We start from the raw sequence: 13032 nt of genomic DNA on the forward strand, positions 1-13032 counted from the left end.
ATGTAAAAAAATTATCAAAGGAACTTTTTTAAGAATGGATTTTGGTGAAGAGGTCTTTTACAATTTGAGTATCAAAGCCCTTAGAAGCGGGAGAAAATATATTTAAAAATCTAGTGATCCAAAGTGTATTTTTTTAACCCAAGGCCAGAAGATGTCTGTGTTTGAAGTGACACTTTGGAGGGGCTTCAGGTCAAACAGACAAGTCCTTATTATTAATGTGTCAAGTTCAAAAGTAGTATTGAATTAGAAATAAATTGGTAGACAAAGTTTTACAACCTCTTCTAGCCTGTCCACTGCTCTGCCAATAAGCCCAAGCTCCCTCTGCATTCTAAGGACAAAAATTTCTAATTCTCATGGCAGCCCGTGTATGTTTTTTGGATTAATATCATCGATTGCAACAACCAAATCCATCTTCCAGTTGTGGAAATGACATTTTAGCTTCCTGACCTGCCCTGGAAAAAAGGAGCTGCTGGGTTTTTAATGTCAGTTCTGAGAATGTTCTATTTCAAGATGGCTGGGTTTTATTTTAAAAGAAAAAATTGTAATAATGAAAGATCTGAACATTGAACCTTTTAATTAAACCACTTTTAGAGGCACCTCAAATGAAGCAGCTAAATTAAGTTGTACCGCAGACCATTGATGGAGAAGTTTAATTAGGATTTATTGTGAAACTCCATCAAAATGCAGTATTTTGAATTTCTAGGGCTGTTTATTGGATAAAAAGTGAGGATGGGCTTTTACTCTGGGTCACTTGCATTTATCAAGCCATATCTTAATGGATGTACTAAGAAGGAATTGGCTCTTGTCTCAAAAATGCTTTTTTCATTTTTCTGCCTCTAAGAAATAATCAGGAATTTTTATTTCTGATTTTCTCTTCCTGATCAGTTCTTAGCAAAGCAAGGAATAAACAGGCACATATCCTGCAGCTGACTGTGGAACCCCAGTGGAAGCCATCCTGGTGGAAGGTGTCACGTTCCCTCTTAATGAGAGCTAGTGGGAGAAAGATGGATTTAGGGGAAAGACACTTGGCTGAGACCAAGGAAATTGTTTTTAACTGCAGGGCTCTGCCAGCAACTAAATCTTTAATGTCGGGCAAGTTCCTTAATCTCTCTGCAGTTTGTTTCCTTATGGCTGTGACATTTTCCCTGCCTGAGAGTGGATAAATCCATTCACCCATGTATGTGAGTTGCTTGGATGACACCACATCCCTGGACAAGTGCACTCCTTGCTGGGGGAAGGAAGGAAAGAAGGAAAGGCACATCCTCCACACTACTCCCATGGAAGCTGGATCCATCACCACTTCAGAGAATCCCCAAAATGTGGATGTTCTCATGATGAGGATGTCCCCAGCCTCGCTCCCACCAGGAGAAAAGAGGAAAATCAGAGGGAAAAAGGCAATTTTATTTTGCTGTGGAGATAATAAGGAGTGAGCTTGTACCTTGAGAGACCTTTCTAGGCTCTTGAGTGTGGTTGCGCTCAGAATTGTTAAAGGAGAGAGGCATATATCTGGTAGAAGGCTCTCAAGAGTGGTGGCATCATGAACCTGTCCAGGGGGCTCAGCAGAAGTGGCAGGAGAGTGCTGAGCAGCTCTTTAAAGAGGGAGACTGAAATCCTTGCATCTGTGAGCTAGAACGGGCTTTCTGATGAGGGCAGGGGTCATGGACAGTTTCAGTGAAGAGTTTTATTTTGTGGCCTCATCCATACCTGTCACAGAACTCTCAGGTGGTTGTTTCTATGGAAATTATTTTTCATTTTCTTGGCACATCATCCTTGGTGATGGTACCAAGCATTGAGTATCTCTGGAGCAGCCAGGTGCTTCCAGCATGGAAAACCTCAGAAGTGGGGCTGGTCAGTCTCCACTTTGTTGAAGGAGTTACAAAATGACTTTAGAATTAAGTAGCATCTTTCATATTTGTCTAGTGAAAATTTCTGCTATTTTTTTTTTTTTCACCAGTATGATGCAGCCCTACAATTCTTCAGGGGAAAAAAAAAGCCAACAAATGACACCAAATTCAATTATTTGGATGGAGGCACCTTGCTGCCCATGCCTGAGGCAAGCTGGCCTAAGAATCTGCTGATCTCCTATGGCCACGTATGGCAGTGACCAAACCTACAGCTTCCACGTTCATTTTCTGTTTTGTTTAGAATGGAAACATGGGTTGCCCCTGCTCAGGGCATGTATCTGTCCCTGAAGCAAACAAGAGTTCAGAAATGAAGAAATTTTCCAACTTTGCATGGAAGAATTCCGCAGAAATAAGGGATAAAATCAAATCACCCTAGTGTGCATCACACACTTGGGATTCCAGACACTGTCAGAGTCAGCAAGAAGGTACTGGGTCTGGATTTTATTGCAAAGCACAATATCAAGTGCCTTCTTACAGTTGTTCCTGCATCTTCCCTCTACCCACTGTCAGCATTTCCAAGCCAAAGCCTTTGGGATCATCCTCAAAAAGGAGGGAGTGCTGCACATGTACAGCGATGCCCGCGGCCGGACGATGTTTTCTGTGTGCTGTGGACTGACACAGCAGTTTTGCCCAGCCCAGCTATTATTTTACACAATCCCTTTTTTTATCCCTTTTGCAGTGGACGGCGGATTGTAGCGAGCAGCTTGATGGCAGCTGTTCCCCATCCCGAGGGAAGGGCTTGTTGTCTCACGAACATAACCAGGTAGGGTTTGTGTTTCGTTCCTCCTCCCCAGATCTTTGCCTTTATTTCTTGCACTGCCTCGCCTGGGAGGTGCTGCCAGCTTTCCCTCTCCTGTGGAAGGGGGCACATGTCCCTCTGCTTGGCATCCGAAAGCTCATTCCTGCCCAAAGCATGGGAGGTGGGCAGCATCCTGATATGCAGATGGATGCTTTCACCAGGAGCTTAAAGGGGAAAAAATAAGAGGATTCAGATTTATTCCGGAAGACTTTCTTATTGCCACCTGTGGGGGCAAGCTGAGAGGAGCATCAGAGCTGACTTGGAAGCATGGGATGTAGCTGATAGGAAGGATCTTTGTGTAACTGGGCTTCTCTGTTGTGTGCTGCAGCACAAGGATGGTGTTACAGGGAAAAGCATTAAACAGCTGCGAGGGTGAGCTGGCAGAAGCAGCAAAATTGCACATGCTGAGAGTCTGTGTTGGTCATACAGTGACAGGAGCCAGGTGTGAGTCAGTTTTGGTGCTTGGACGTGGTGTCAGCATGAGTGAGGAGTGTTTACCAAGCACTGCTGGAGGTGGCTGTCCCTCCTCATGTGAGTACCCCCATAGAAGAGGGTTGGGTAGGAGGCTTGTGTTTGATCCTTGTCATCTGGTTGATGAGCTGCTGTGTCACCATGAGATCATCAGCTCTGTGAGAGCAGCACTTTTCTGAGGAGATACGAAACTGAGGGAAGGGGAAACAGCATTTCCAGTTGCTGTGGCTGATGGATGTCCCACCCAGAGAAGTGGCTTCAAGTTGGTGATTTTCATGATCTTGCTCTGCTTATATTCTCCAGATTCAGTCTTGTGTGTGGGGTCCATGAGGAGGAACTTGGGACCACCTTACAGGGGTGTACAAGAGGCTGTGCCAGTCTGAGCAGGGCATGTTGCAGCTCTCATTCTGAGCACATCTTCCTCCCACATAGAGCCATGCTGGAACTTCTTGGTTGAGCGATGGGGGCTCAGGAATCCCTTCCCTGCCATGGCCCTGGGGTGCTGGTACCAACACCTGCACCCAACAAAGGCAGGCTGTTGTTGTGTAGGAGGGTGTGTGCTGAACAGAGACACTGCTTCAGATGAGCTCCTGAAGGTGCCAGACGGAATTGTGGATTTAATTTATTATAGCTTTGATCTGCTTCAAAATATTCAGCAGCAAAACCTCATCTAGGCTTCCTCCCAGCACTGCAGACAGCTGCTGGATTTTCAGCTGGGAGGCTGGCCATTTCCATCAGGCTTCCTTGGGTGGATCAGGGGTTTTCCCTGGGGAAGAAGGTCCCTGGCTCTTCACTGAAGGGCTCTGCTGATGTGTCAGTGGCTGGTGGGGACCACAGGAGGATGCAGGAGCCACACATGGGTGTTACTTTCCTGATATCCCCCATCTGCCTGGTGCCATGCACTCTTTCGTTTCAGCTTACATGGGGTTATTTTGTTTTCCTGCTGTTTTTTTGTTGGGTTTTTTTTCTGTGGGAGTTAAATGTATTTGATCTCCTACAGGGAGCTCATTTCCTACACACAAACACCATTCGCTGATGCCCAAGCTGCTTACCCTGTGTTTGGGCTTTCTCCCAGCCTGCTGCAGAGCTAGTAATTATCTCTCTCCATGTTTGGCTTCCTTTAACTGTGAGTAACAAATTTTCCTTGGCACCAAAGAGGAGCTGCAAGCTATTGTTCCTCTGTCCAGGCAAGCATTTATCTCACTGTCACTGCTATATGAGTGAAATGCTGCTGCTGAGGACCAAGTGCAGTTTATTAACATTTCTGGCTGTTTTCACTATACTCTTTCAATATTAAAAAAGATGTAAGATGTTTTTCTTGAATTAAAATTATCAATCACTTTTCAAACCTGCTAAGGAAGAAGCCAGCTAATTATTTCCCAATAGAAGAAAGGGGTTAGGCTTTGGGGGTGGTTTTTTTTTTTTTTTTTTCTGTTCAGGGTTTGTCTGGTTTCAATTTTTTGGTTTTGTTTTGGGTTTTTTTTGGGTTTTGTTGTTGTTGCTGTTTGGTTTTTTTATGTTGGTTTTTTTTTGTTGCAGTTTTTTATGTATTTGAAGGATTTGGGCAGAAAATGGAATTCCTAGTTTTCCTATTGTGTTTCCAGCTGAGATTTCTGCATTGCCAGTTTTAGTTGAAAAATACTTAGATGTGAGATTTCTGCTGGCTTCAGCTAATGTGAAAATGTGGGTTATGTATCAGTGACCGTGGTGTGCCTCACGTGGTTCTAACCTGGCTATCAGAAAGGGCATTTATATGGAAATCTAGGTTAGTCCTGGAAATATATTCAGCATGTGGTTCATTTTCTGTGAAGACAGAGTAGTCCAGGCTTGATTTTTCAGAAGTAATTGGCTTCCTAAAGGTTATAGGGAAGCTTAGAGAGATGACTTTCCCATGCCTGAAAATCCCCCTATGCACCCCTGAGTACTTGATGCCTTTGAAATTCTGGGCTGTACAATCCAGCAAGGTTAAGAGTAATAAAATAATTTATTTTTATTTTTATTTCTTTTTGTGTTTGTGTGTGTGTTATGTATTTATATATAATATGTGTGTATATAAGCATCTACTGATTGTTGTACAAGTGTGTGGCTGAGAGCAATTTCTGAATAAAATACAATATAAGGGTAAAACTGAAGTGCCTTGATGCAACCTGCAGTCCAGGATATTCCTATATTGTTGGTTTCTGATGCTGTTGGGTGTCTCTGGAATAGAGCACCCAGACTTGCCCTGCTCTTGCACTGCTTGGTGAGACATGTATTAGCAGCTGTGTGAGACTTAAATGGATGTCAGTTCCCATAGGCTGGCAGATGGGTATTCCATACAAAGCAGTGGCTCAAAAACAGAAAAAAAGTCCCCCTGAAACCTCCTGGTCTGCCCAGTTCTGTGGGCAGGTGGCTGTGAGAAGATGGTCTGCTCATGGGGGGATCTCCTGAGGTACATTTTGTGAACTCACGTGCTGAGGAAATCCTGGTCTCACAATTGCATTCAGCTCATCTGTAATTCTTGTTTCCTACTGGGACCTCTCTGTTTGCTGCATGGTGTGGCCATGTTCCACTAAACCCCCAGGAAGTTTGCCAGGTCTCACCACGTGTGAGCCTCTGGGGCAAAGACCAGGTACTCAAAATATTATTTGAGCACCTCACTGCCTCTATAAATGAAGTTTTAGATAATGGAATAATTTTAAACGCTTTTATGTTTGGATTTTTGTTCTTCCCCAAAAAGAGCCAGTGGGAAGTTTTTATATAATACTTTATTTGCATTCCCCTTGTGAGGCTGCGGCAAGTAGGAAGCTCTTTGATATATTTCTGAGAGCAATTCATTAAGTAAAAGAATTCTGGTATGGTGCATATTGAGGAAGCCAGCAGAGCTCTTGGTACATGAAAGACCTGGCAGGAACTCCATCCCAGGCTCCCCTTATGTAAAGGGAATTAACAAAAACCAGAACAGCTCTGCGGGTTTGTGCCATTTCTCCAGGCGGTGGGAGAGGGAGAGCTGAAAATCTTCCCTGGCCAAGTCCCTCCCTTCCCCCATGGTGGCTGGCTGTCACCCATCATCACCAATCATAAACCTGTGTTGCTGGCAGTAAACAGCACTTGCTTTCATTCCACTGCTTGTGTCCATGCCCCACCAGGTGCAACAGGAACTTGGTACAGGGTTTGGGCTCTCAGAGGCTTCTGCAGTTGAATGCAGTTGATGGTCGTGTTGCCAATCCACTGAGCCGTGAAGGAGCAGGCAGGGTGTGTAGGTCACACGTGATGATCCCACACATTGCTTGCAGCACTCTTGTCCTGTCCTCCCTGAGGAGCTGGTGGTGAAGGAGATGATGTTGTTTGCCATCCTGTTAAACCAGCAGAAGCAGCAGCAGGTGGTGGCAGGGTGGGGTGGTGGGTCTGCACTCTTGGGCCTTGGCTGGAGATCATACTGCCTGGAGTAAAGAGCATCCCTAACTGTGCCAACCTAAGAGCTCTGACAAGGGCCTGGAGGGACAAGGGGGAATGGCTTCCCATGGGAAGGACAGGGTTAGATGTGGTATTAGGGAGGAATTCTTGACTGTGAGGGTGGGCAGGCCCTGGAACAGGTTGCCCAAAGAAGCTGTGGCTACCCCATCGCTGGAAGTGTTCCAGGCCAGGTTGCTTGGAGCAACCTCATCTAGAGGAAGGTGTCCCTGCCCATGGCAGGAGATGGAATGAGATGAGCTTTAGGATCTTGTCATTCCATGTCCATGTCTTGTAGTCATGGCTGGAAAAGCTGCCATGTTGCCAAAGCAAAGGCAATAGGAGGTGTGGGGTGTTGTGTGAAGGCTGTCTCTTGGGTAACAGCAGATTTCAATGCACAGAGGAACTCAGTTTTAATGGGGAGTGGAAAAATCAAATTATCTGTGCAGATGTCTTTTGCAATTCCAGAGAATTTTTTATTTTTTTTTTGGCGGGTGTCAGTGCTGCTTGGCTTCCTGAGATCAACCACCAGGAGATCCTCCCAGGTGGATGCAGCAGAAGCAGGTGGGAAGGGATCATGGTCTTGGAAAGGGGCCATGTCACTGGGTCCAGATAACTGAAGTTAGCAGTGAAATTGTCCTGCTGGTTTAAGTCCAGTGACATCAGCAGGCAGCGTGTAATACCCCAAATTCTTGGCTAACCACCTAGGGCTAGACAGTGGATTGGCAGGATCTCTTGACTAAATTTGTAATTAATTTTCCTTGCGCTGGTAGATAGCCTGTGTCTCACTTGAGTTGCCCATCCTTGGGTCCAGATCCGAAAGAAAACAAGAGGGATGACTCTGGAAGGACTTTTAGAAATTACAGAATGTAAAGGGTATGGAATGGACATTAAAAATCACTCACTTGCCATAGGCAGGGACTCCTTCCACTAGAACAGGTTGCTCAGGGCCTTATGTGCTATGAGCACTGCCAAGGTTGGGGCATCCACAACATCCCTGGGCAGCCTGGGCCAGTGTCTCACCACCCTCACAGGAAAAACATTCTTCCTAGTCTAGATTTCCAGTCTAGATTTCCCCTCTTTCAATTTGTACCCATTACTCCCTGTCCTGTCACTACAGTTCTTGATGCAGAGTCCCTCTCCAGCTTCCCTTCAGGCTCCCTTCAGATTCTGGAAGGTGCTGTGATGTCTCCACACAACCTTCTCTTCTCCAGGCTGAACAACCTCAACTTTCTCAGCCTGTCTTCACAGGTGAGGTGCTCTAGTCCTTTTATCAACCTCATGGCCTCCTCTGGACTTGCTCCAACAGTTCCATGTTTGGGGAATATGTTTGGGGTTCTCCATCTCATTGGCCTGCTCATGTCGTATCCCAGGGCCAGTTTCTACACTGGATTTGGCTGAGGTTGTCCACCATGCTGAGTATCTGTTGGGGCAGGTGGGTACTGGCTGATGCTGCAGACACTGTTTTTGTGTTTCCAAAAAAGAGAAAGCAAGAGACAGACATTGGCTTGGCCAGTGAGTGCATGTTGATGTTTGCCTGCCTGATGGAGGAAGAAAGTAGAACTTCAGGTGGGGTGACCTGCTCATGACCAAGAGGCAGCTCTGAGAAAACCAGTCACTTTTCTGCCTGTGCTTGCTGGGTGATGCTCCCTCATTTAGTGAATGCAACCCTGCTTAATTATGGCTGGAGAGGACTGCTGAGAAAGAAATTAAGTCCTTTAGCTAATGTATAGGTGTAACTTTCTCTGGGACTTCTGTTTGGGCTTGGCCTCATGAAACAGCAGTGCCTCTTGTGAAGCAGACACCTGACCATGATCCCTTCCCACCTGCTTGTGCTGCATCCGCCAGGGAGGATCTCCTGGTGGTTGATCTCAGGAAGTCAAACTTGTGTATCAGGAGGTCTGGGAGGGAGATGCTTCACTGCTCTGCTGCCTGCTTTGGAGAACTGTTGCTGCTTACTGAGGGTGGGGGGAGGTGTCTTCTGGGCCTGGTGTCACCAGTGACTCACATGAGAGGACATTTTGTCACTCATTTTCCATTTGGGTAGAGAAGACCAGGTGGTGCCTGTCTGCCCATTGTAGAGCTTCCCACACTTTTATTTTTGTGAGACTTGATTTACCTTTGAGGTCTCCATCTTTCTAGGTTTGCATGAACAGGTCAGTCATTGCCGAAGCTCTGGGCAGGGAAGGGATGACGTGGGCCATTTCCTCTGAGGCAGGGACAGGACCTTGCTGATGGGTTTCCATAGCATGTCTGGAGTTCTTAGGGCCATTCTGAGAGCCTTCAGTGTTCCCCTCCTCTTCATCCTTGTGTGTAAATGTGCTGTCTATCTAGCACATCCTTGGCTAGCATGGCTCTTCCAGTATTGTCCAAAAAATGCAGCCACACAGGCTTGATCCTTTCCCACATAGTCCAGAAAGGTCTTGTAAGCTCAACCTCCCACTTCCAAATCCATCAGGTCCTTCAGTCCTGTATTATCACACAAGTATAGATAAAACCTTACTTACCCTGGTGGAAGAAGAGCTCAGATTGATGTTTGGTGTCCCTTCTGCAGATTGGGAGAGGGCTGGGGAAGGTGGACATAGACCTAGGAAGGGAAGAAAAAGCCAAAGGGGTTGGGGTTTCTGCATGACATTTTTATAACAGTTTCTGATGTTTTTACAGCTTTATGTAATACTTTGAGAAGAAAGAAGCTAGTAAGTTTATCCCACTAAGATATTTAGAGTAATCTTATGGTTGGTTTTGTGTTGATTTTTTTTAAAGGTGTATTTTGAGTTATTAAAATAATTAAGCCTTTGGTTTTCCTTGTTAAAATTGGAGTGGTTTTTCTGGACTAGGTCTAGGGAGATACTTGGAGTGTAGTGGAAAAATTCTGCATAGCGGGAAGATTTAGCAGCAGAACAAATTATGTGTGTGAAAACTTCCACAGCAGAAAAACCTCAAAAAGGACCTTTTACACAATAGCTGTTTGCTGTTCTGACGAGGAATAAGATCAAAGTTGAGGAACCATTTGAAGGACACTCCACAAGTTGATCTAGGGATCTCCTGAGTGCAGATGTGAGACTCTTGTTATGCTGGGAATATCTGAGAGATTTCTTGGGGCCTGAGAACACAGACAGCTTCCTGTTGTTTTTCCTCTTCCCCACCTATGAATGCTGTATATTGAATACTGAAATTTTTACATACGATTGAACGTGAATCCTATCCAGAATCCGCTGATATCTTCAGGATACTTAAAACTTGTGCTGCTGCCAGGGTTGATCTACATCTCTACCAGCACATCCCACTTCACCCATACTTATCTTCACTGAGAGCAACCACGTAGGTTATCACTGTGTTTCCATTTATGGCTTCGCACTGGGGAAACTTATCTTCTTTTTCTGCAAATAGGATTTTCAAACTTGCATTGAAGAAGCAGAAAATATTAACTCTTGAGCTGGCAAAGGCAGCAGGATTAATTAGTTCATGCCTCAAAGAGCTCATTGCAAAGGTGAAAATTGCAATGTGAGTGAAACATATGATTACTGCTAATTAAAATGCAAATGTGAGATTTGACAGCTAGTTTCCGAAGGAGGGCTGCTGGCAGTGGTAATGTGCATGAGCCTGGCTGTTCCTGAGAAGGTGCAGAGCTTGGCCAGAAGGATTGGCATGGGTTTGAGCAGCGTTTGGGAATCAGTCTCTGAAGGGATGGCATTTCCCCTCCCAGCCCCAAAGTGGCTCAGAGGTCCCATCTCCTGCTGGTGAGTGTAGACCACAAATGGTTTGTGGAGGAGCCCAAATAAGATCTGTGAGCAAGAGTTCAAGGACTGTTTGGGGAACTGGGAGAGACCGGAAGAGCCTTGGTTGATTGAGGGGACAGCAGAGTAACAGGGCCAGAAGGAGGTAAGGGGTAGAGAGCTTCATGCCATTATAGCTGTTTCTTCAGTGTTTGTCAGCTTTGGCAGTCAGCTTTGGCAGTTCTGTTCCTGCAGCACGGTGGGTTTGTTTAGCAGGAGCATACGCAGGTAGTGGTGCAGGATGGAGGAAGGGCAATGCCACATCTCACCAGTGCCAAGCCATGGCTTTCTGCTGGACTCCAGCTGCCTCTGGAGTCTGGGAATGGGGTTTTATGGGCTTTGCTATGATGCTGGTGAAGGGGTTTTGCTGCTTAGGTGGTCTTTTAAGGAGCAATCATTACCTGCAAGCTCTCACCCACTCCTTGAGCATCACCCATGAGGCTGATGTGAGCAGCTCAGCTCCAGCAGAAGGTCTGCAGAGAGAGTCCATTTTAGCATGAAGCAGCTTTATTGCAGGACACAAAGCCACCAGAAATGTCTGGGATTGTTTCTGGGGGTCATATTTTCATTCCAGAGATTTCAATCCTCCTCGGTAAGGTACCAGTAGAAAGTTGTTCATATATGGTGGTTAGTCAGAAGTTTGAGGAAAATACTGAGCTTGACTGTGCTGGTGAGTTTGAATATGAGTGTATTCAAGCCATACTCAGTTTGGACCATTTGCATCTTCAGCAGACATTTCAATAGTTTTTACTGTAGCAATTTTATTTTAAAAACTATTTGGTTTTCAGTGTTAGTATCAGTGCTTGATAAACATAAGGAAGGTAAACAGGGAGAAAGCCCCAGGCCATGAGTTAGAGCCAGGAGACAAACTGGTTTATTAAAATCACCTGTGATTGTGATCTAACTGGTTTGTGCTGTATCCAGTGGCTTTTCTTGGTGGACATTGATGCATGGTGATACCTACAATAGTCTTGTTTCTTGAGACATTTTTATTGTGGCCAGCTGCATTTCTAGAGTTTGCAATATCTTGGATTGTCTGCAGCAAACCACACCTAAAAGATGGGTCTACTGAATATAAGTGAACAGCTTTTATTTTCAGTGTGTCTTTCGAAATAAAGGGTGCATGTGCTGACCTGGTCCTACTGTAGCATTTGGCACAGAAATTTTGTATGTGTGTGTGAACAAGATGTTCAGTGTGTAGGATACAATTAATCCTTCAAACATCAAGCAGTGGAGGTGCAATTCACAACCACCTTTTCATTTGGTGCCCATGTCAAAGGAGGTATTTCTCACTCCTTGGGATGTCTACAAGGTTGGCTCTTCCCCAGGACTTCCTAAAGTGCCTAGCCTGACATCCACCATGGATTTCTCTTCCCTTCATGCCAATTGAACAACTTCTTTTGTGCCATTTGGTATTTCTCAGCCATTGGGAGATTGGGTCAGGGTGTGATAAGAGGGGAAAAAGGTGCTTTAACTGTCAGTGGAAATAAACACAACCTTTCCAATTTCATTTATATATAACTTGAAAACCAGATAATCACCTCTTTTGAAGTCAGTACCACAATGTATTTGAACTTGCTTGAAACTTACTAGGTTGTAGGGTGGAGAATGTCCAGCTGGAGCGATGCAGAAACCAGCACTGGAGTGTTTTACTTCCAGTTCCTTGTCTTGGGTGAATTCTTCCATATTTCATGTGCATCAAGGTCCATGCTGGACCACTGGGTAGCATCACCTTTGGCAGTTCAGGCTCTGCTGTGCAGTTGTGTTCCTGCCTCATCCAAGTCAGGTGGCAGTGGTGGAGCTGGGTCCTGCTCTGTGCCTTGAAATTAGTGGCCAGTGGACTTGGCTGTTGTGTTCAAAAGCAGGTCGGCGGTTCGTTTTGGCTTTAAAGGCTGAGGTGGCCCTGCCCTTGCCTCAGCCCATGGCAGTGTCTGCAGTAGCCCCATGAGAACATGAGACATGAGAAACCCTCCTGAAGTTGTCAGCTCTCACACCAGTCCTAAAACATAGGCTTCCCTTTGTATTTTCCAGATTTTTAGCATACGTGGAAGAATTGAATAATCTGCACTTTGTGATGTCATGGGTTTTTAATCATTTTAGGTCACTTCAAAAGCCTTTCACAAGCCTCTGAGCAAAGCTTTTGGAGTAATTACCTTGACAATATCCACCTTTCTCCCCAAGGACCTTGTGGGGTGTTTGGGTAGAGCTGGTCAGGTGAGTTATTCTGGTTTTCAGATGAGTCATTATGCCTTGAGGGCTGAACAAGAAACCTGCAGTTTGCTTAACAGCACAACAAGTGAGAGAATAAAAGGGAACATCAGGCACAGATCCTTAAGAGACAAAAATAGTTATTTGTGTAATGTGTCTTGTGGTGAACTACAAGAGTCCTCAGCCATGTGAATAACTGGACTCCAACAGTGGCCTCAGCAGTGGGAGAACCAACTGAGAAGTTTATTTGGGCCTGGGAAGGGAAGGGAAGGGAAGGGAAGGGAAGGGAAGGGAAGGGAAGGGAAGGGAAGGGAAGGGAAGGGAAGGGAAGGGAAGGGAAGGGAAGGGAAGGGAAGGGAAGGGAAGGGAAGGGAAGGGAAGGGAAGGGAAGGGAAGGGAAGGGAAGAGAAGGGAAGGGAAGGGAAGGGAAGGGAGGGGAAGG

General features: G+C 45.5%; 1 protein-coding gene across 2 annotated transcripts in view; it reads left to right on the forward strand.

Annotated features, from left to right (window-relative positions):
* The window catches only part of CTIF (cap binding complex dependent translation initiation factor), a 146705-nt gene that overhangs the window by 28083 nt on the left and 105590 nt on the right, over positions 1-13032 (forward strand). For both annotated transcript variants that reach the window (XM_014257058.2, XM_014257059.2), the window contains exon 3: positions 2584-2667. In XM_014257058.2, coding sequence (XP_014112533.2) covers positions 2584-2667 — 84 coding nt within the window. The remainder of the gene's footprint in view (positions 1-2583; positions 2668-13032) is intronic.

This window comes from Pseudopodoces humilis, chromosome 4 (genome assembly GCF_049639895.1).
Source record: "Pseudopodoces humilis isolate 2021_Gansu_Grassland_sample_001 chromosome 4, ASM4963989v1, whole genome shotgun sequence".
In the NCBI taxonomy this organism is placed as follows: Eukaryota; Metazoa; Chordata; class Aves; order Passeriformes; family Paridae; genus Pseudopodoces; species Pseudopodoces humilis.